We start from the raw sequence: 24,083 nt of genomic DNA, 5'->3' as shown, positions 1-24,083 counted from the left end.
GTATGTCCAATGTCATAGCAATATAATGTTTTTTCTGTGGAGTCCATTTCAATGTTTTAAAAATACATACAAACAAAAATACAATATAATATTGAACTTTAAAAAATAAAGTTTTTGATTGCTCTAATGTGTGCATATGTTAGTAATTTATGGGTCTTTTAAACTAATCATCTGAGATGGTGAAGGTACCATATATAGAAGAAACAGAAGATACAGGATCAGTCTGTACATTTTTAAACATTGTAGGCCGGGCCTAGAGCAGGGGATCGCTAAACTGTGTAGTGCTGCATGGCTTCAGGATCTGATCTGAAGCTTTCCTGTTGAATAACATTTAAATGATTGGGGCTAAATGCATATTACCATTCAAAGTTATACTCAGGAAAATGCCTGTATCAGTCCCAGGTCCTTTTTGTATACTATGTAAAGTGCACCTTGTAGCAGTATGAATTGCTGGCGGAGTCTTAGGGGGTGGCTAGACTTGCTTGTTTCAGACGCAGTCTTTCCTTCTGTGAAAAGAAAGAAAACTCATTTTACTGGTATGTGTTAATTTCACTAATTGACATCTTTAACACATCATTTATAAATTACTTGATTGTGTTGCAATATGATAATCCATGTTACTTCTCTGACTAATGTTACTCACTAATCACTAATTTGGGAGGGCAAATGCATATACTTCTACAGAAGGTCAGCACCTTGTCATAGCGCTATGAAGATAATGATTAGCACTTTGCAATGAAAATTCACTGGTTATAAAATAGGAGATAGATACCTTGCATCCCCTTATAATGTAAATGCAATCTTGAGATTATTGATATCGACAACACACAGCCGGCACTCAAACATGAACATTAGCAGTAGGCTTACCATTGCACTGCAACATCAGTATATTTGATAGGTTTACTATTAAATGCATTAAATATGGATTTTTACAGGGAATTATTAGGTTGTATATCTTTATTATTGTTGTTCATTTCTTTATATCCATCATCTACTTGCAATCTAATCATAACAGGGTTAAATAGACACTGACCAAACCATTTGCATGAATCCTCCTGGTCTGCACTTTCTTCTCTGCTGTGATGTTGTGCACTGACTGCTGGGCTTGCTTCAGTCTGGAGTTGAAAAGAGATCAGAGTCCACATTTTAGTGTTGTCATATCTTAGGCTCTGGTTATGGCATTAAAAATCAATTAGATTGCTGGTAAGCCTAAAACAGGATTAAAAAAAATAGATTACATTAGAGAATATGAATAGGAATTAATATTAAGACAGCAGGGCCAGATATGGTCCTTGATATCTTTTGCCCTGCAGAGCTCAATTTTAACCCTAATCTGACACAGTTGATCCAGTTAATCAAAGGCCTTGGTAAATTCTGAATGTTAGAAACAGGTGTTGAAAATAAACTCTACAGGGTGTTCATCTTCAGGACCAGAGTGGAGTCCTCCTTTTTTAACTATGGCAAGTGTGGCCTTACTCAACCGTGGGAAAATGTTACTTGTTCACCTCTCTTTGGAAATAGCCTTGTTCTCCCGCTTCCATCTGGTCTTGAAGTCATTGCAGAACTCAAACCAGAGCATAAAAGCATAGCCAGGCAGGACATCCTGCTCCCCGGAACGTGGCTTTAGCCCAAAGTATTTCACCAGGTCATGGAAGCTGAGGAGAAGAGTCAGAAAGTAGGGTTGTAGGAAAGGGAATGGCTGCTTCTCACATTACAGGCCACAACACGCAGGCTTTAACTTTTATTATAACAGTGGTTTATTTTGCAAATATTTACAAGGATCAAGTGCTTCTTGACACATTGCTAGCTTGTTTTTGCTAGAACAACATCATCAAAGAAGAAAAAGAGTGTCATACCTTTTCTGTGCCAATATTAGATGATGTTCAATTGCTATTTGTTGTTTTTGAGCTGCAAAATGAAATGTATTTTCACGCTGAGATTTTGCCCACATTTTAAGCTTCTTTAGAAATTAACCCATAGAATAAATTAATTTATTTAACTGTGTTTATAGAATTAGTCTTTGCTTGAAACCCCAGAAAATTCTGCTGACAGCAGGAACATGATTTTGTTCTATTCATTTCACACGTTTCACCTGACAATGCAATGTCTAATCACTCTGTTTGCTCAGTCATATTATGTACTGCTGTATTTCTAGGGTGCATTTTTAAAGAACATGTTAAGAACAGTGCTGATGCAAAATGCAGTCTTGACTCACTAAAAAGTCTCCTTGTTGCCAAAGCTTCTCTGATCCCTATCTCTCTGTCTGCCTTCTGAACCTGACCGCCAGCTATCTTTTTCAGGTAAGGAAGACCTCAGACACTTATCAGGTCCCCAAAAGGGCCAATCACAGATATTCCCCATGGCAACAGAATGTGCACATCTTTACTATGTGGTAGAGACAACAGAGTAATTATGGTAGGAGGAACATGAGAGGGTAAGCATTTCAGGGAGAAATGTATTTCGTCATGTCATCCTGTAATGCAATGTATTATAAATACAAGTAATAAAACTAAGTAGTACATCAGAACAAAAGGATGTAGTACATCAGAGTTAATTCCTGTAGCTTGCTTTGTAGTGAGTCTTGTGAGCTTACTTTAAATGAAAATGTGCACATCAGTATGTTCGCCTTGCTTGACAAGCAGCAAAACAAAACAATTCCATATCATATCTAGACACACATCTGAACTTCTTTCCTTCAACCACCCTGTAAAACTCTCCATGGGAGCTACTAAACCCAGCAGGCTTCACATTTAAAATGTTTTCAGACATTTAAAATGGGATGACCAAGATGGAGCTATTAAATCCAGAAAACTAAATGTCAAGACACTCCCTACAGTGGTTTAGCCTCATTTGTTGTGATATTAAGGTGTGCCTTGTGTTCTGATGTGTAGCTCACCATCAGAGATAAAAGCCTCCATTTTCTCCTTGAAGGGATGAACGTATTCTTCAGATGACTTGGAGCACACGGTTTTGACATCTTTTTCACAAACTGGGAAAATCAACCCACCCCAAAAAGATATTGATAACTGTATCACCTTGTCTTTATACATTCTTATTTTCCACTTTACATTTGCAGTGATTTCATGATTCCTGCTCAGGTTTGTGGATGACCTTTTCTGGTTAGCTCTTCTCAAGTTTTCTAGGCCTTGGCAAAGAGGCAGGGCCTGGAGCTCCACCTGTGGTGGAGTCAGAGGTTATCGCCTGCCTTTCTCCTTGGATAAAGGATGTTTAGAGGCACCTCTGATGGAGACCACAGATAGCCGCCACTCCGCCTGGTGGCACCAGGCTGCGCCGTTTATTCCCCCTTAGCCCTCTGTCCAATCCAAGGATCAGAGGGGCCAGTCTCCTGCCCCAGTCATAATAGACGTGATGGGAGCCTGCTGGATAGACTGCTGGATACACTCCATCCGCATCTCCCACTGATAAGATTACACACACCGCTGTTTTCATTCAGCATTTGTGTAAACTGTGGAGGCGACTGGCTATACTGAACCCCTCCCCACACACCCAGACGTTTGTACAGGAGAAAGCTGGCTGTGGTGTCTTCTTAGAAATTGGTTCTCTTCCACCACATAAACAACACATGTAAAATGCTTGTTTGAGTGATGAGAAAGTGTCTCCAAAACTGCAGTTTATCCCCAATCATTGCTATGTTCAGATGTCATCTCCGGTTCTGCGTAACAGTTCGTCTGGCCACTGACACACAGAGAGACATGTAAACACAAAGAATTTCATCCACAGCAGCCTTTTTGCAGCCTTTTGAAAATTTGCTGCACACAGGATAACAGGGACATTCCCAGAGTGACTCATTTAAATATCTCAGCAGATGCCTGTGCCGCAGTAATATAAGAGACAAACATGGTCACCTTGAACATACCCACAGGGAGCATAAACTATGTTCTCAAACAAAAACAAACTAACCATTGCATAAAGAAAAAAACAAAATAACAAGAATAAAAAACAAACAAAAAACATAACAAAACAACAACAACCCCCCCCAAAAACAAACCAAGACAAAAGAAAAAAGGACATGGTGCATGCCAGTCATAAGGGAGGTTCAAACAGTGGGACAAAGGGGAGAGTATGATGGGCCAGATTTGGCAGTCTCTCAGTCGCCCGATAAGGATGGCTTGTTGAGAGGTAAAGAAAAGAATCTCTGACACACATCTGCGGGGCCACACTGAACTGGAGCAGATACAGTGTAACAGGAGACCCCCAGTGCATGTGCGCAGATACAGAGGACTGCCAGTGGCCGATAAGCCGCTCGTCCCTCAGATTACATAAGAGCAGTCGTGCTGCAAGCCTGCAGCTCTCTCCAGCTCCATGTGCAACAAAGCCCTGGAATCCTACAAGAGCGCAGGCATCTGATGGGCAGGGTTAAGACATATCTAAAAGGCGCCACAGCAAAATCACGCAGACTCCGCTTCGTCTAACATGTGCGCGTGATCATAGATGTGCATGCTCGCTCACACACACACACACACACCCACACAAACACACCCACATGCAAACACACACAGACACACAGTGAGATAGCAAGCTCTTGCTGTGACAGTGATGGATGATGTCCTGTGGACCCACTTCACACAGCATGTATTTGCAAAATGTATTGCAAACACTAAGAAGTGGATAGGAAAAATAGAAAGAAAATAAAAGTATGAAATACAGTTCCTGGCATTTGAGCAAACATCAAAGCTTATACTGCAGTCCTAACATGGTTCTGTAATGGCTGTGGGCAGTGGCAGAAAACCAAACTTGTTGCAATAAGATGCCTTTCAATCCGCCCCGATTAAAGTAAAGCCAGGCGGTGGTAACTCAGTCTGGCTAAGTGGTCCACTGTGAGACACTGACAGAGTTATAGTCAGCCATCAGAGGATTCAAACCCCAAAACACAACTGAAAAGCCACACAATAACAGGATGGAAGCTGATTGATTACAGGCATACAAGCAGGCTTGCCTAAACATCTTTGGTATAGTGCCTGATGGACCTCAGGGCGATACCACAGAATTGTGGGAATTGTACCACTGCATGCTGAGCTTTGTTGGTGACATTATTGCTCTCACCTGCTAGGTCCTTCCCCAACTTTCGGAGTTCCTTAAAGAGGTCCTCAAATCTAACTTGGGCAGCCAGGAAGACATCTTGTGGCTCAGGCAATGGGAAGACACAACTTTCAGTACCAGAGTTCTGAAAGAAGTTGAAAGGTTAGCTTGGAACAATGAAAGGTTGGTCATGTAAAAAAATGTTTCATGAGGGCAACATACCTGATCAATGTTGTGTACATAGTACGTGACCACATAATCCACCAAACTTATGCGATTGTCCTGTAGAGAATATTAAAAAAAACCTGCTAATAATTGAGATTGGAAGGACTGGTGTGTATTAAAATATACTGATCAGTGTGTCTAGAAGGACCATGCTCCTGGAGAAGCTTACCCTGCTCTTAACATCTTTGAGTTTGGGGAGAATCTCCAGGCCGAAGCCATCCGCCTGGCCTCGGGTCCTGCTCCCCCCATTCATGTAGTTCCCCAGGGCAAGCACCAGACCCAGGATCTCCTTCACACTGTCCCTTTGCAACAGGACCTGTCACAGATTAACAAACGACTGTTAATGGCTATCACTACTGCTTCCTATGGATGCAAATGTGAGTTTTTTGGGGCTATAGGAGAATGTACAATAAGCATGCATTACTGAAAAAAAAAAGATTTCTCAAGCTTTTTAAACAACAAACATTTGATAATCTTTGTAAGTGTCTTTGTACCTGGCACACATGAACAACTATCTCGGTTTTGCGCTGGACAGAAGCAATGGTCTCAGGGAATGTTGACTGGAGAATGATACAGCGTGCTCTCAGTGAGAATTCAGGAAGCTGAGAGAGCTCATACAGGAATCTGGCAGAACAGGGTATTAGATTTCATCTGTGACACCCAACTAGTGAAGTCCACTGGCTAATGTATGATGGGTAATACTCAGAGAAATCTACTGAATGTTTAGAAATTATCACTTTTTTTCCACAATCAGTGACCTGCCATTTGTGTTTTAAGGGAAGAGACACTATTTGACTGATCTGGTTAGTATCTCACTGTTCAGGCTTGTCCAAAAGTTTGACATGCTCTCCATCTGAAGTTTCATAGTGTTTCCTTATTCTCGCCAGTTCTTCAGGCTGGGCTCTCTGAAGGCCATAGACAAGCAAGAAACACCCAGTTCACAAAGTGAACACTGAACTTCAAAAATATGCTCAAAGCAAATCCATTTACACAACTATAAGACAGAACAATTTACTATGGAGACGGAATTTGTGCTTTTTGGAGGTTGTTGTTTTGTTTTTTGTTTTTTTTTAGATTTTCAAGACAGTAATACACTAGTCTACTACTCTGTTATGATACTGCCATCATTTCATATTTGACTGTGCACTAACACTACAGACTGACACTACAGACTGACACTACAGACTGACTCTAAAGCCACTTACTTACTGCCACTTTGACTGCTGGAGGAGAGCTGGGGTTAACTATTGTGTCCATTTATCAATTTTCCTTTCTTATATATACACACACGCAAAATAATTAATAAGAGTCATTAATAAACAGTATCTTCAATAACTTGTGTAATAATAACCTGTGTAATATACACATAGGTGCACATACATAATGCACTGATAAAAAGGGAAATAGCACAAGCAATGCTCACATTTTCATACAGGGCTTCAATAGCATCCACGTCAACCACAGAGTTGTCAAGCATTAAAACAGCTGAGGGTATAGAAGTATGTGTATTAGTTTGTAGATTTGTAAACTGAATGGTTTCAATGGCACAGCAAGCCTTCCACAACAAAAAACTGAACAGAAGCCCCTGTTGGAACTTTACACTGTTTAATGACACCTTTGGCTGTTAGCACATGCATGCACAGCTAGGGGGCAGTCTCAACTGAAATGGTCTGAAGGGAGTGTGAAACATGCAGCAAGGGAAAGAAGAGAAAAGAGGTCACGCAAGGAAAAGAGAGATGAAAGAGGAAAGCAGCATGTGGGCGAAAGGAATTCCGCGGACAGTAGATTTTGATGAATCTTGTTTAATCGGAATTCATGATTCATGAGAGTGCTCCCATGTTTGGGATTTGTCTTTATTGGACTAAAACCTTTAAAAGGTGGATGTGAATGTGGGGAGTCCGAAGGCACACAGAGGTTTCCCTGGCATTTGCAATGTGGAACATTCCAGTTTTTGTAGGACAGGCTGGTAAACGTGTGACTATGTTCTGTAAGGTAACGGGTGAGAACTCCTCCGAATCATTTTTGTTGCTTCTTACACATACTGTAATTTTCAGCGCAAAGGGCCTGTCAGAGTCTGGAGCCTCTTAACATGACAGGTTTGTGAAGAAGGTGAGGAAAACTGCCATGCCTTGACACTACTGAAGAGGGCAGTACTGTTTTTGGCTATTGGCACCTGTACGATAACATGCGTTTGGCTTCCCTGGTATTTTGGAGACTTATTTGTTTCTCAGTAAGTTACAGATTTTTGCTGTAACTTAGTATGAAATGTGTTATTGCTGTAAATGACTCAATAAATGGCAGGTTTTTTAAAAAAAATGGCTGGCTCTAGTTTTCCTTTTGTTTGAGTTCTGTGAGCTATCCTGCAAAAAAAAAAAAAAAAAAAAAAAAAAAACAGTAAAACTAACGGGCTGAAAAAATATGCGTGCAAAACGTGCACCCATCTCAGAGGAAGCAGGAGTATCCCTGTTCTTCCACACTAGTACTATGGTTTAGTGTAAGAAGTTGACAGGAGTAAAATAACAAAATGTTAAAATGGTAAAAAATAAATTGAATGGGACAAGTGATAATTATCGGTAAGAAAACACTTTATTGATCCCGACTGAAAATGACTTCAAAAGAATTAAAGATAAAAGATGCTCTAAGAAAGAACAAATGAGAGGTCTTCATTTCAGGCAAAATTCTGCATTTGGCTTTGGAATCAGACTTCTGGGGCTAATTTAGGAATTAATACAAGGAAAATCCAGACAAGGCCTTGGCTAGCTAGGCAAGAAATTCATCTGAGTAGAAAGAAAGGCCATCAAAAACACACTGATACATTTCCTACTGGAAGACACTTAGCTGTCTGAAATCAACGTGTACATTCGCCTTTTGTTTGGACGTCAGCATAAAGACAAATCCCTGCCTCAGATATCTCAGTTTGCCGTTAGCAAAGACAGAAGTAATCTTTTGTGGTTGTGCAGCATAATAGTGTGAAAGCAGAACAGTGGAGCCTCTGCCTCGTGCATTTGGCTGTGTGTTGGAGGCCCCTTACCACGCTGTATGTCCTTCATCTCCAGGTGGAGGCTGGAGATCAAGATGCCCACTGCTTGAGAGCGTTTGCCATCCAGCAACTTAATGATCTGAAAGCAAGGAAAGGTTACAAAACAGCAACAACAAAAAGCATCGTAAAACAGACATTATAAAAGTACCATGAACACAGTTCATTTATCAAAAGGGCTTTTATTAAAAAAGGGATAAAATTCCTTGTTTTTGGTAAGCAGGGGTACATAGCGACTAACAACAGAACTCTCTGGAAAATTCAATGTTTGGCCAAGTGTAACAGTAACATGATTACGTTTCATAACCTTAGATATGTTGGAGAGAATCTGTGAGTTTTCATCCAGTTCCTTTTATTCTCATAATTACATATGTCAATTTCAAGAACAACAGTGGAAGCACTTATGGCATCCTGTTATTAGGCATAAAATGGCCTTCACTTAAATGATTTGCCCTGCCTGAACTGGAATGGAGCTAGTAATTTAGCTATTAAAATCAGACATTCAACAACAAGAGAGTAGTCAGAAAAATTGGACCAAATGGGTCTAGTAAATGGGTCTCACCACTGTGAAAAGGTTATTTAGGGAAACTTGGCTTCACAATAAGCTGAAGCAGTGATGACAGGAATGTTTAATTTACATGTACATTAAGTGGTTTTTAAAAGAACCTAGAACCACTTAAGCAAGTACAAATGCTTATTAGACAAAAACTGACTCAGTAACTATGGTTTCAAAAAATGCTATAATATCAAAGTGGTAAATTAAAGTGGTCATTTATCTTGTGTTCAACTGCAAACTAATCATTGCTGTTATTGTTATGATTAGAAAGATTTGATACCTTCTTAGGTTTGACCTTTTTCTCATAGGCCTCAGAGAGGGGTTTCCTTCTGGTGGGTGTAGCCATTTTAGCAAACAGCTCGGCAAACTCGTTGCTGTTTATTATTGGTGGCTCCTTCAGTGAGTTCCACAGCATGTCACTTCTAGCAGACAGAGGAGAGAAGAAGACAGACATCCAGACACCATTCAGCCTCAGTGAGTACAAGCCACCTCCCTTCCTAGATTTAAAATTAATACTGGATAGAAGAGCTTTTCTCCACTCATTGCATGAACCTAACAAGATTCAGTTTTCACACTTCAAAGACACATGGCAGGCATCGTATGGAAAGATCAACTAATACAAGTAAATGCACAAACTAAAAGAAAACATACCGTGTTGCCATTTCTGTGTAACGATGCACATAAAATCAATGGGGGTCAGTATGAGTCCTCCGGCTTTACTAAACCCTCACTCCCAAGAAAACAATTAGTGAGCCAGCTGAAGTCAACAAGGCTAGGCTCGGCTGGATACTGCTTTGGCCAGCTGGATGTGCACTGAGGACCCAAGGCTTTCATGAGGAGTCGAATAACAGTGCAACAACAGAGGGATGTCTGGAGTACAGGATCCCACAGAAATCCACACCACCACTATAGGCCCCACAGGGCCCCACTCAGCCTACGGATGGTCCCTCAGTCAGACCTTAGTCTACAGCGGTTGACTTTAGCCCTCCCCTGAGGCCCATGCAGGCTTGTAGATTCATGTTTTCGCCTACAAATCTGCATTTTCATCAGGTGAGTGATCAGTGAACTTTACGGGGATCTAAGGTTTTTTGTGCAGTTTTTTGTGCAGTCTAATTTTTTTTTGTAGTGCAATGGAAATATTTATTAAATGTGTGAAGCCTTGAACATTTTTTTAATTTGTGTGATTAAATCAATGTGGCCAAACAGGATCTAACAGAGAAACAAACTCTCAATAACTTTTTCGTAACTGCCCTATGAAGGTTTTTCATTATAAAGACTAACAAGGTACTAAACGTTCACTGGTATGCATTTATCAGCATCAACATTTTTCCAATTAACTTCTGTCATGCTGTCAAAGAACAGTGTCTTGTATGATGTCAGAGTACTACCTGTTGTCAGGGTACCAAGTGTTGTTTTGAATCTGTATCCGGGTCCAATGGAGTGGCTTCATTGGACAAACAGGCTCCACTCTGGGTTTGCGCTGTGGCCACTCCTCAGTTCCAGGAGGGGGCGGGGCAGAGCCCAGGAATGGTGGTGGAGGAGGAAGACCACATTCGCCTGTAGGTGGAGGTGGTGGAGGAGGGGGTGGGCCATTGCCTTGTTTCAGTAGCGCCTGCCCATCCAATGGCTGATCGAGGTTTGAAAAAACATTGCCATCACAAGGGTCAGGCAATGATGGTGGAGGAGGTGGGGCTATGATACTATCAGACTGAACAGGCAAGGGTGGTGGTAAGGGTGGAGGAGGAAGCTGCCCTTGCTTGGAAGCTGGCTCTTGCGTTCCAGAAAGGCTGAGATGAATTGAAGTGAGATCGAGTTTTTTAGGCGCACACGGCTGGGGGGACAGGCTGGTACTCAGCTCCGCCTCTGCCACAGGCTTGATGAAGGTATCTCGGTCCGTCTGGATGCACACATTGCGAAAGGTACGAGGCATGAGGGTATCCTCCGTGGATACGGCCACATCATGAAGGTCACCATGGGAACGCGTGGCCTTGTCTTTCAGATCTGCCACAGCTGCTTGCAGTCGGGCCACAGACTCTGCGTTCTCCTCTCTCAAGCGGAAGAGCTGGAGCTTATAGTCGGCCTGTACGGCATAAAAGCAGGGAGAAAGGGACATATTTTGGTAAATCCTTTGATAAATGGTTACATATGTGTAGTTATAAAGTGACTGAAAAGCACAGCTTTGCATCTTTATATAATTTAAGTCTGTGTTAGGAGTGACTTGCCTCCAATGTTTCCAGCTCTTCTTTGCACTCTCTTTTCAGTTGCAGAAGAGCTGACTGGTGCTCTACATGGACAAACAATGAATTTATCAGCTACAGTTTATGCATGCACTACTGAATCAAAAGTAGTGCTAAACCTTTGTTATGGTTGTTATTGTTGTTTGTAGCATTAGGAAGAAATGGCTACAAAAGGCAAAAAAGACTGTGAAGCAGCAATATGATTGTTACCTATTGTGGTCATTCTGATCCCTCAATCACTAGAGAAAATAAACAGGAGCACTAAAGCATAAACATATAGTTGTGAAACCTTTGAAATGACCACTATTTCTCCAAGAACGGCACCTAAAAATGTCTCATCAACATTTAAGTCATAATGATAAATATTTGGACTTTTCAAGTTATTCATAGAAAAATACATGAAGCCTTAAAGATTTTAGTAATTTGTGTTACCTTCTTTATTTTAATAACTTTATTTAACAGCTAAACACATTTTGTAGCTGCTACTAAGTCTTGTAATACATTTAGGGGATGTTTTATCATATTTGGTTACAAAACCTTTAGAGATTATGCCATCATGCCACAGCATTTGAATTAAGACGAGGTCAGGACTTTTTGAGATGTGAAAATTCCAAAATACAGAATTTTTGTACCAGTCTGTCGGTGATTTACTCCAGTGATTTGAATAATTGTTATCTTGCATAGCTGAGCCTCTTTTGAGTTTTTAGATCACAGGTAATCACCCTGACAAAAAAAACCCCCATAAGCGCTACAGCAAAAACAACAGAAAAGGACCATCTAAGGTCCTGAAGAAGCCAAAAAAGTTGATTATGGATGGTTAGAGAAAGAAGCAAAATTTACAAAAGGAAAGCATCTTCTGCCATGTGGTTTATATGATATACTTTTACTTCTGGATTAGGGAACACCCACATCCAGATATGCAATCGTTGGGCTCTCAAATGAGTGGAAACATAGGTCCGTTCTTAAATTGTCCCCTATCAGGACAATTGAATTTCCATCACTTTATTTAAATATTATGAATATTATAACATAATAAATATAGCCCATATGTGTAATCTAAGATACAAAAACAGCCCATTTTGAAATCACTGTTTCTTATATTGCACTGCCCACTTATATTGCAGTTATTACATGTTTTTTAGCTCTGACTGCTTTTGGAATGAGGCACAATGCACGGCAACCAATCCAAACCATGTTCATTTATCTTATAGGTGCAGTTACAGAAACAGCATATTTAATTCTAAGGGATAAATAGACATTGGAAAATTGTGGTATAAAAATTAATTATACTAATTAACTGATTAATTATAACTAATTAATAATTAATTAATTATGTTTCTGGATCATAAAACCACACAATCACTCTAACTGAACATCAAGAAAAATATAAAATAAAAGAAAATGTAGGGAATGGGCCCTTTAAAAGTTTTGCTATTTCACAAGTATCAGTGATTGCAAGCACCCAGGCTCTGAGGCAGTAAAGCAGCCCCACGTTTGATGGGGGATGATGTTTTGCATGATGTTTTACATGAATTATCTCCAAATATAATGCTGCATACAATTACCAAGAAGTTACCAATAACTTCTGTCTCATCTGTCAACATAAAATTACCCTAATAGTGTGGTAGAACATCTATGTGATCATTAATTTGATGATCAGTAACTAATTCTTTTTTGAAGATCAGTAGCTTTCTTTGTGGAAATCTCCCACTGAATATCACTCTCATTCAGTGGTTTTGTTATGCTAGATTCATGAACACAGATAATGTCAAGTGCAGTGCTTGCTAATAGAGGCCAAACTTTCAGAAATCATTTGTAACCACTTCTTGTCTAATTAGTTCAATTAACTTTTTAAAAGATATTTTCTCTAAGTGGCCATATTGTATCAATTGCATATAATGCAATAGGTAACTATCTTTTAAGCAGTGCAGGTCATAGCCATATCTGAACTACCTGGAACATTAGTCTGCTGTCTGTCACGATTGGACCCTTCCTAACTTCCTGTCTCCATGGTTTCCCTGTACCACATCATTGTTTCATTGTCTCCGTTCCTGTTCTGGTCCTTGTTTTGGTTTTCACTGTTTCATTAGTTACACCTGCTTCCATATGTTTTTTGTATGATATGTATTAACATAGTCTCCGTGTTGGCTCTATGACCTTGGACTGTTGTTTTTGGACTCTGATTTTGCATTTGCCACTAATAAATCTCACTCTTCCCAGCGAATGTATTCGGCTCGTGATCACTACGTCACAAAGTCATTTACTTAAATGTTCACAGCTTTTTCTTTAAAGGCCTTAATTATTTAAGTAAAACCTTTAATTAATATATGGTAATGTAAAATGTGTGTTGTTTGTTAAACTACACTTCAAATGTCTTCACTATTATGACTTAGAACATCTATTTGTGTGTATGGTTACTCAAAATGAATGCTACTATCTTCCACAAGATGGCAGTACAGCAATATATGCGTTCAAACCTGATGATGAGTGAAATGTGAGTCACATTCTTCGCCTTGGTGAATTGATGGGTGGCATAAGCATATTTGAGATATGGCTATTCTCTGAGTGTGTGCTAAGGTGTGTCGGTAGTTTCCACACCCTCTGGGCCTACATCAGGCTACATGAGTATACAAAGAATATCAGTAACAACACTGTATGAATTGAGTATCAGAATAAAGTGTATATAATTCAGTTTACCTGGATTCTTAATACAAATTGCATATTTTGGAGCTGATAAAACCAGATTAAATTTAGAATCACATGAGACTTTTCAGCATAAAGAAATCAATGTCATGAAACTACAAAGTCATTTTTTTTTTATCCTGCAGAAGACTTATTGGGGTGGAGGAACATTTGCATCTGTTTGGTGAGCACTGTACCATCAGATAGAGGGCAAACATCTGACTCTGGGCAAATATTTGCTTTTGCCTTCCTGCATGCGTGTATGCTCTTACCAGCCTCGGTGTATTTTAACCCGATCTTTTCCTCCTCGTCTTTGGGCTTTGGCGGGGGCCAGATGGCCTGCAGCCGCCCCGGAGTTCTTTCCTCACTTTCAGGTGACTGTAAAAAAAGATAAACCATGACACTGTATGCATTAATATAACAATATATTTCAAGTAGTTGATATATACTGTACAAATGCTAGTTAGTAAATATATTTTTGTCTAGAAATAGTTTTATAATTCTTTCCATTACACCAAATAGCAAGTTTGATAAGCATCTGGAAGTATCTGGAAAAGAACTGTATTAATTATAGTTCCCAAATAAGCCTTCATGTACTTCATGTAATATTTGTTTATGAGAACATGGAATCCTATAAAATGTCTAAGCTTCTCATAATGAATATGCTATAGTGTTAAAAGGCTGTTTAAAAGCATGCTAGGCTTGAAACCTTTCTGAAAAAGACTTTGATTCTGTTACTCCCTTATAGATTTTGCAAACTGCTGATTTTTAAAATCTTCTAACAAACAAGTGCATTACAAAACATGTTGTTAATTGCATACTTTGGAGACGTTTTCGGTGTCTGGAGACTTAGGGCCTCTGTCAAAGATAGCACGAATGGCCTCTTTGTTGAGCATCTTCAAATCAATACGATCCGCCGTGTCTCTCTTATATGTTTTGGGGGTAAAGAATGCCTTGAAGGCATCTAGAGCTGTCTCTGCATTTGGGGATTTACTCTTATCATCTGATGAAGCAACATCAAGGTTCTCTACAGCTTCATCTATCTCAAGCTCATTTGAGCCCGGACCATGGCTGCTGGGAGAATGTGGAGGTCCCACTGTAGTTGTCTGTCCTCTCCTCTGTTCTGTTCTGCTGGCATCAAAGCTCAGGAGCAAGGAGAGCTGCTCAAGGAAGCTCCCCTTCACTTCTTTTTTGGAGCGCTGCTCAGCAAAAAGTTTACGTTTAACAGACTTCCCTCTCTTCAGATCAGGACCAATAGGTTGTTCAAGGGTTGTTGCTTCTGTCTGCTGTTCACCCACTTCTTTCTTCAATCCTTTCAGTCCACTAAAGATAGAGGGTATTTGAAGAGTTTTTTCTAGCACTGGGCCACGGAAGAAGGTGGACTGACTAGAGGAAAACCCTGGACCATGGCAAGAACCACTTCCAGTGTTAGGGGAATTCTGGGGTTTTCCAGGAGCAGAGTTGGCATCTCCTTGTATTATTTTCTCTCGTCCTTCCTCTTCCATGGCTTTGTCTTCGTGGGTATCATTTTCTCTCTCTTGTGTTAAGCTCTGCTTCTCATCTTCTACTGTTCCTTCTCCATCTAGTCCATATTTCTTCTTCACTTCTAGCTCAGCAGCACCTTGCGTATCATTTTTCATCTTTTTCTCCTCTTGTGTTGGATTTTGACTGCCTGGTGCTGTTGGTTCTAATTTTAATAATAGCTGGTCATAGGTGCCTTTGGAGATTGTGCACAGCTCAGTTGGACTGTTCGCTCCTTCAATCACAGTTTTATTTGGTAAACTAGCTGAGAGCTCTGTAGATGCTCTCATATTATAAAGGTTAGGGGGGAACTCAGAGTCCTGTGACATGATAGGCAAGTGACCCTCCACAGAACTGGAATCCTTGTCCGATTGTGTACCACCTTCATTACACATCTCTAGCCTGTGATTTTGTACTAACTCTGGTTGAATTTTGTCTCCCTCTGAGTGGTCACTGAGAGCCTCAACACGTCTAAGAGTGATCACCACAGTCCTAGAGAATGTTGGTGAGCTTGGAGGCATTGAGTTTGTATTAGTTACGTGTAGGGCTTGTCCTTCCAGGTGATAGGTAGTGTCTACTAATGGGTTTTGAACAGGCTTGCTAGTGAATAGAATGGAATTATTAAGAATTTCAGATGCCCCTGTGATTGAATACTTGGCATTTCCATTAGATATAACCAGATTACTTCCAGTGGTACACACAACATCATTCTTTCTGAAAAACTCCTTACTGCTATCTGTAGAGACTGGACTGTTTATGTCTTCAGAGATCATTTTAAGTTCACACTTTGTGTATCGATCCTTAGTTTTGTGAGTACACAATGCATGCAGGGTTTTGTTGTCTGTATGTTTAAGTTCATTTGTTTTTTCTTGAAGTTTGCTCTCATCTTGGCCAATGGAGGAAATTGCTTCATTGACAAGCTGTGTTGACATCCCCAGGATCCTGTTGCTCACAAAGCTCTCCTGGCAGTCTATAATATTGAACATATTTTTATTGCTGGTCATATCCTTGTCATTACCATTGACCATAACCTCAGCTTTGTCTGCTAATACTGCATGAGCTCTCTCTTTGACCATATCTGCTTTAATGACATCAGAGATATCCACACTGCTGCTTCTCTCTGCTGGCACTATGTAACTCCGACTACCATCGGTTGACTCCTGGCTAAGTGCTCTGGACAACAAGTCAGCGTGACCATCTGCCATGCCCCGGTCAGCCTGGCAAACCCATGATGAGTCTTGGCAGGAATTTGCTTTTGGCATGTCTGACAGTTCCTTTTCTGTATGGGATGCTGTTTCAAGATATTTGAATTCCTCTTGGTCCATGCTAATGCTATCCTCAGTCTTAACATCATTACTCAATTGTTCCAGAAGTGATCTTTGACCCAAACTGCTCTCGGTGTTGACCCAGTCCTTAAATTCACCTGTTTTTGTTAATCCATCCTCTGTCTCTGTCTCAGATGACCCGTTTTTGGTGGTGGAGACGGATTTTGTAGTTGGACTCAAAACATCTCTTGCTGTAAGATCTTTTTCAGCAATCGGATCACTATATTTGCCAGTTTTTGATTTTTGAATGTTGGTGTTCGCAAATGCAGTGCCTTTCACAGATAGAGAACGAAAAAATGCAAGAACTGGTGTGTTTTCAGTTAGAATCTCACATTCTGTTTTTTCTTTATGAGAGAAAAGCTTGGTATTTTTTTTAGAAAATGAAGTAGCAGGATCACTTTCCATTTTTTCTACTGTGATTGAAAGTATTTTTTTATTTCTTATACATACTTAAATATTCCACTATGAAAAAAGCAAGGAAACTATTTACTAGTAAACACTGACACACGTTTTCAATTTTGCAGCATTAAAGTGATTTAATCTATTCAGCATGTTGATTCAAGCTAGAAAACCTTGCCTTTTGGCTTCTTTTGTTAAACAAATGTCATTAATCGCAATGAATTTGTTGCATTCTCTTGTTAAACTTTGTTTTTTTGTAAGTGTAATGGTTCACCAGAACTGTTCCGCATCCTTTTCTAGTGTGTTTGTAGTCGCTGCAATGTCCTGACTTCACCGAAGTTTCCAGAAACACAAGTCCAGGAAAATCATGTTACTTGGACCACACAAAAATGGACTTCTGTTCCTCCTGAGTCTGTCACAGCCTGAAGGAGTTGTATGCATGAAAAAGCATCCAAGATACTTTAATTGGAGTTGAAAGTTAAATCATTCTGCAGCTGAGGTGATTTTATTTTACTTTATTCTTTTTCTTCTCTTGAGCTTCTCTTATTTCCAGATTTGGGTTCAAGTAGTATCAGCAGAATCAGTAACTTAGGTCCTTTTTCCTTTTAATCCGTAAGTCATGTCAGGAACCACCACATATCAAGATGCACTCCCTAATGAACACACATACTTCCTTTTCTGCAGTAAGTGCTCCACCTTCAGTCATCTGTCAGGTGCTAAAATGTTTGAGTTCCTTAAGAGACAGAAAGATACACATACACCCAAACACGCACACACACACACGAACACATGCGTGAGCGCGCACACACACACATACACACACACACACACACACACACACACACACACACACACACACACACACATATGCATGGGTCACACCAGCCAGAGCCACTCTTTTTTTTTAAGTCTATTTGCCAGGCCCTACACTACCATGGCGATAGATCTCCTCATCTTTGCACAGAGCAAATCAAACTGTCTGTCTCAAGCCTTCCTACCACCCAGAAAGGCCACTGTCAATCAGTCTGTGGCATTCCCCATATTAATGAGAGTAGAGGGACTCCTGTGCATATCCCTGAGACTAGAGACTGAAAATAACTTTTAATGTTCTTGGAAAGAGAAAACTATTATTGCTCTATTCAAAGTACCGTGACTTGATTTTGTAGTCAAGTGAAAAATAATGTGAGTGCTTAGCACATAGCAGAGAGTGACAGAACTGGAGTGTAAAGCCAGTAGTGTAAGCATGACTTACATGTGTAATGCACCAGCTTAATGGATAAAAATCTTAAATCCATCAAGAAAAATGTGACAGTTGAGTAGCAGTTCAAAACAGATATCTTAATAGCATTTCACATTTACACAATGTTCAGGTTACAGGATACAGAAGATTTAATAAGGATTTAACAGTAGACAGGAATTGTGAGATATGATGAATGCAAAATTTGTTTACAATGAAAACAAGCCATCTTTACATCTCTACAACTTAAACTTGAATATAAATTCATAACTTATGTAAGAATTGGATACATCTCCTTTGAATGCAGATCAGAGCACTAAAGTATCAGGTAGTGGTATGAATACCCCAAAAATATTGAAGTCATACACTTTCTACTCCATACCACTGCACAGCTAAAAGCTCTCACAATGAACACCAGCTGAGGGTAGGTAAGTGGGTCAGTGATGACCTCATCCTTAGCTGGGCTGATCCTGAGGAAGTCTCCATGTGGTGCATGGAGGAATGGACCACAGACTTGCTGTGTGACATACGCTCATCCTGATCCAATGCCCAAGTGTCCTCACCTGTAGAGACACCCTAAGTCATATTTACTGGGTTTGAACTGTAATTAGCTCATTTGAGAGACCCATGAAAGTTTTTTTTTTTTAATTTAAAGGGGAAAATATATATTTAATTCCAAAGGTTTCTCATAAGATTCTTAGTAGCAGACACTGTTATAGTTGTTTTGAATCTGACCAAGCATGTTCTGAACACATATAGTGTAATAACACCTATTTGTAAAATAAATCAGAAAATGCAGATAAATGTTATGGTAGGACCACAGCTGATCATACATTCCATAGCAGTTTTGTCTTGTACATAATTTAAGTTTATTCTACTTGAACATTATAGGAATTCCAAGTGCGCCTCTCAATGGATTTTAAGAGGTAGTGCAACTCGTAGTCTCGGCAGCTTTAAATAAGATCATCATATATCACATGGCTATGCTGTCTGCATGTCACAAAAAGGATATCTTGTTAATTGCAGAAACCTCCGCTTTGGGAACCTTATCTCTGCACTGCAAAATATGAGGCAGCCCACTAAATCAAACCAGACAACCAAAATGGAATGTTCAGGTGGGTCAGTCCCAGTAGCATGCTCTCAACCTTCTTGGATCAATAAACTCGTAATGTATTAAACAGCTGAGGGGGGGGAGGGGCCTCAGATGAAAGTGGTGTGCCTGAGTCCCAGTCACCTCAGACAGCACACAGATCAGGGGGCAATCAATACACAAACACAAGCACCACACTACAGTGAAGCTGCAGGAAGAGAGGGCTTCTCTAGTACTAGGTGTAACAAAAAATTTTGTTCCACTGTTCTGACTAAAGGAGAAAGAAAAATCTCTCCAACACTGAATAATGCTTACAAAAACACTGAAAAATAATTGCTTGCATTTTTGTTGATTGTTGGAAAATGAGTACCGGTCATTGTTTAAACTTTTATATAGACTATAACTATATGTCATATAGACTATAACGTACATCATAGTATTGAATAAGAAGGCCTGTCTCACAGTTGAAGTTCCAATTCATCCCAAAGGTGTTAAATGGAGTTGAGATCAGACCTCTGTGCAGGACACTGAAGTTCCTCAACACCAATCTCATCAAACCATGTCTTTATGGACCTCATTTTGTGCACAGGGGGAGTCATGCTGGAATAAGATCAGGCCTTCCCTAAATTATTGCCACAACGTTTGAAGCATATAGCTGTCTAAAATGTCTTATGTATGCTGTAGAATTAACATTATCCTAATAAACCTAGCCCAAACTCTGAAAACCAGACCTAGACAATTATCCCTCCTTCACCAAACTTTACTGTTGACACTATGCTTTCAGGTAGATAGCATTCTCCTGGCAACCACTAAAGCCAGGTTCATCTACCAGACTGCCAGAATATGAAGTGTGCTTTATACCAATCCATGTGTGGTTATGAGGCTACTTGACTATGGAAACTCATCTCATAAATAAATATCTGAAGCACAATTCTTGCTTTTATGCTTTGTATTGCCAGATGTTACTTTACATTCCGTGTACCTATGGATGGATCTGACCTGTTAGTGCAATATATGTGCCTTCTGATCCTAATTGCTGTCAGATTAAATTCTGAAATAGGTGGTAATTCCATCATTGTTTAGTGGAAATTCTTTGCTTTGTTACTCTATGCTGCTTCTCTGGCTCATGGCACTGATACATGCATTGACCCTTTTACTGGGAATGCAAAGGCACTGGACCATATGGTAAAAGCAGATATTGAAAGAGTAAGCTATATCCTAAGTGCCTTATGGCTTATTTATCAAGATAATGGATGTTAAAATAATGCTGTTTATATGATTTCTGTTTAACATTAGCTTAATTTCACAGACTTCAGTCAGATGCCAATGCCATAATGACACACACACACAGTTTTCTAAAAGATTGAAGATTTAGGAGCACTGGGATCATCTGGGTTGATCCTGTAGGGCTAAATCAATCATGCTGTTGTAGTGTGGGAAACTCTGGCTCTGAACAGAAGGGCCAGTTTCAATTCACTTGTGCTACACATCCAGGTGATGCAAATCTATACTCCCCCTGGCTACAACCACAAAACAATAGCTGCACTCAGCCACAAAGGGGACTCTGCTCATTCATGAGAACTGGAACCTGAAGCTCATTTACACTATATGCTAATACTGTATTAAGATGTGATATGGGCTGTATTACAGAGGTGCATGCACCTAAAAATAAACTGCTTATTAATTAATACAGACTTTGCCTTATAACAGCCAGACAAACATCAAGTGCCTCACAACACCAAAACCCATACAGATCTATTGCAGTGTGTATGCCCTGCCAAAATCAAAAATTTTTAAGTTGTGTATATTGCTTAGAAACATTTACTTTTCAATGCAGTTTCTATAGATGCTCCAAGAGCCTTGACAAACTTATAATAAATGGGTAAAGTTAGAGCTGTTTCACTGGCTATTCACTATTGAGTTCAAGTTCCTGTCTGGGTGGAGTTTCCATGTTCTACCCACGTCTGCGTGGGTTTCCTCTGGGGTCTCTGGTTTCCTCCCACAGTCCAGGTTGACTGGATATTCTAAATTGTCCTGTGTGTATGTGTGTGTGTATGTCCAGTGATGGTTGGTACCCTGTCCTGGTCTTAACCTCCTCCCCTTTCCCTGCACCCGATGCAGTCCCCCAGGGGGCTGTGGTTTCTGACTGAGAGTACACGGTGTGCAAAATTGGCTGCCGCTTCTCATCAGGTGTGTGTGTGTAAAAAAAAAAAAGTGATATTTGTAAAGCGTCCTTGAGTTTGCGAAAGGCGCTATATAAATGCAACTAATAATAATAATAATAATAATAATAATTAGTGCTTGCATATGTGTAGAGTACCAGGCAGCTACTGTACAGACTGAACCCCCAGTTGTTCTCTTCAACACATGGAATGTTTAAAAATCTTAAATTGCTTGTCTAGCACCAGGGCTATCAATGTGAAAGTGTTTTCCACTAGTGCTAATCTTTGTTCTAAGAGCTATCACAAGGTTCCAGTTCAGGACTACTGTGCACCTCAGTGAGCATGGGGTATGTAAATGGTTTTGAACTACCAACCTCACAAGATATCTTGGAACTTTGATTAATTTCTTCTCCTCCAAGATAAGGCAACCCTATGTGGCAAACCTCCTTCTGGATGAGCTTCCTGTCCTGAGCCTGTAGCATGAGTAATTTGTTGTCTTTGCTTTCCAGTCCAGCTGTGGATGAGGTGTCCTGTGGGGAAGCAGGGTAGTCTCTGAGCTGGTTTGAACTTATGAGGCTGTCCAACTGAATAATATGCTCCAAATCTCCTATCTTAGTACTTACTTTTGATGTGGCAAGCTGCTCATCAGACTTATTAAATCCATATTTCATCAAAGAGTTTTCTTTCACCATCCAGTCTCTAATTGCCAGGAATGGGTCTACAGTACTCAACACTACACCCCTTGACTGATCTCCTCTGGAGAATTCTCAGAACAATATACAGTAAAACAGTCACCAATGTATAGGCTATTAACATATTCTGGCAACACACAATGCAAGCCCAAATCCATGTAGCAAACATGTTTGACACTCTGATAAATATGAACTGTTGGAAAAAACCAAAAGGATAACATACTGCTTTAAAATCCAGAATCTGAGAACATATGATTTTCATTTGCTTCCTTGGTGGTCTTGAATGGACTTTGTAAGAGTATTTCAGTGGCTGTGTCAAAGCTTAGCTCAGCTGTACTCTGCAACCTCTTTTTCACATTCCCAGTGTTCCTCTTGCACAAGCTCTTTCAACCTCAAATTAGTGGTGGATGTTCTTCAGGCCTGTGGAGAAATATAGAGCTTTTGCTGTAGACTGCAGAAATAACACAATCTCTTTCCATTTCATCAGGCACTGTCAAATTCCCAGTTGTTAAGGAGACCAGAATTCTTCTTTCCCTGATGATTCCCCTTAGCAACATTGGTTTTATAACCTGGTCCTCCAGCCAGTGTATTTATGTAAGTGTCCCATTTCTGACCTTGTCTGTGTCAGAAAAACCTAGTACTTTGCTGCAACCAATTATTCTCTTACTTTCGCATGCAACCACACCATCCTCAGAGTGATCCTGGAAGTTGCAGATAGAGAAAAGAAATAGTTACACCTGCTCTGCTTTATAATTTGTTTGTACAGTTGAGTGACGGTATTGGTGCATTCAGTAAAAGAAGTTCAAGAGAATTTGCCTTAATATACCTCCAGTGGCCCATCAACAATAAAGGTGTATTCAATTGTACAACGAAACAGAATTACACACTAAAGCATACAATGACCTTTCTCATTAACGTGTTTTCTTTCCAAAGCGTGCACACGGAGTGCTTTCTCTTTGTTGCAAGAGAGTGTTTTGAGAAACCCATGGCTCAAAAACAATTTAAATCTTTCTTGAACATTAAAACCATAAAACTATGAAAGGAACTATAAAACATTGTTTATCAATTAACAATCTGAGCGTCTTATCAATTGACAATCTGAGCGAGTCTTTATGCTTCATGGCATGTCCTTGGAACTATAAAACATTGTTTATTAATTACAATCTGACAGTCTTCTACACTGATATCGCTTCTATGAACGTACCACGCACATTGTTATAGGATGGAAAGGAAATAACCTTCCAAAACAGGAAATATGTGGCGAGAAGCTCCGAAATGCCAGCTTCCTATAGTTACGTTTAGGTCTTACAGATCCTATTAGTTACTCTAAGCCTAAAATGCAAGAAATGTATTTTTGTCGATAAAATGTTTTAAGGTTTAACGTGAATCCTGTTCTGTGCTGAAAACATACCGTCACGATCATGTTGCTGTTTGACTACCTCTGCTATTCTCTTTCAGATCAGATCTACACTATTAGCTAGGAAACATTATTTACACTTGATGCAATACCTGTCACGTGAAGATTAGCTCAGCAAATTCAACCTCAGCACTATTTCAGTGGCCACGGTAGTACTTGTTTCTTGGGTATCTCGAATTCTAATGTAAGTACTAACGTCCAACTTTCTCTCAAACTGCAATTTCAGTGCAAAGTCTGGTGCAAAGAATAAGTCACATCTTTTAGATCAGTCTCTATCAACGTTAGTCTATAATTAAATTTCTGCAATTAAACATAAAATACAAATCGAGTTACAAGTCAAGTAACAAAACCTTATTTTGGGTCGCTCCTGGATGCGTTATCAGCCGCTTTGCCATCTAGTCGTGATGTAAAATCGCCCATGTCTAATTTGGTTTATCTCGTTGGCATTACCTTTATATAGACC

General features: G+C 39.8%; 1 protein-coding gene across 3 annotated transcripts; it reads right to left on the bottom strand.

Annotated features, from left to right (window-relative positions):
* Window positions 1-420: 420 nt before the first annotated feature.
* On the bottom strand, window positions 421-24,036 carry fmn1 (formin 1). 3 transcript variants are annotated; one of them, XM_035524779.1, is made up of 20 exons: window positions 23,971-23,986; window positions 22,871-22,904; window positions 22,135-22,623; window positions 21,886-22,041; window positions 14,050-14,155; window positions 11,081-11,142; window positions 10,247-10,938; window positions 9,139-9,280; window positions 8,297-8,384; window positions 6,689-6,750; window positions 6,082-6,170; window positions 5,760-5,889; window positions 5,435-5,581; window positions 5,263-5,322; window positions 5,065-5,185; window positions 2,897-2,989; window positions 1,857-1,908; window positions 1,506-1,655; window positions 1,034-1,115; window positions 421-506 (listed from the first exon to the last, which is right to left on the bottom strand). In XM_035524779.1, exons 3-20 carry the CDS (start codon window positions 22,201-22,203, stop codon window positions 462-464), a joined length of 2,346 nt encoding a protein of 781 aa, XP_035380672.1. In that variant the 5' UTR covers window positions 22,204-22,623; window positions 22,871-22,904; window positions 23,971-23,986; the 3' UTR covers window positions 421-461. The 3 variants fall into 3 exon arrangements, with proteins under 3 accessions (XP_035380672.1, XP_026854860.2, XP_035380671.1); XM_026999059.2 differs by lacking the exon at window positions 23,971-23,986 and adding an exon at window positions 23,615-23,624; XM_035524778.1 differs by lacking the exon at window positions 22,871-22,904 and having other exon boundaries at window positions 23,971-24,036.
* Window positions 24,037-24,083: the final 47 nt, after the last annotated feature.

The sequence above is a fragment of the Electrophorus electricus genome, chromosome 3 (assembly GCF_013358815.1).
Source record: "Electrophorus electricus isolate fEleEle1 chromosome 3, fEleEle1.pri, whole genome shotgun sequence".
NCBI classification, from domain to species: Eukaryota; Metazoa; Chordata; class Actinopteri; order Gymnotiformes; family Gymnotidae; genus Electrophorus; species Electrophorus electricus.
The sequence above is the reverse complement of the archived record's forward strand: the minus strand, read 5'-3'. Positions and strand labels throughout refer to the sequence as shown.

Bases quoted from the DNA above. Each gene is read 5' to 3' on its own strand.
- fmn1 (XM_035524778.1), bottom strand. From the start codon at position 22,203: ATGGTGAAAGAAAACTCTTTGATGAAATATGGATTTAATAAGTCTGAT. The intron at 6,751-8,296 runs GTAAGGGGCCTC...CTATACCCTCAG, and splicing joins GATGAAGGACATACAGCGTG to CTGTTTTAATGCTTGACAAC. The intron at 1,909-2,896 runs GTGAGCTACACA...TTCATTTTGCAG, and splicing joins GGAGGCTTTTATCTCTGATG to CTCAAAAACAACAAATAGCA.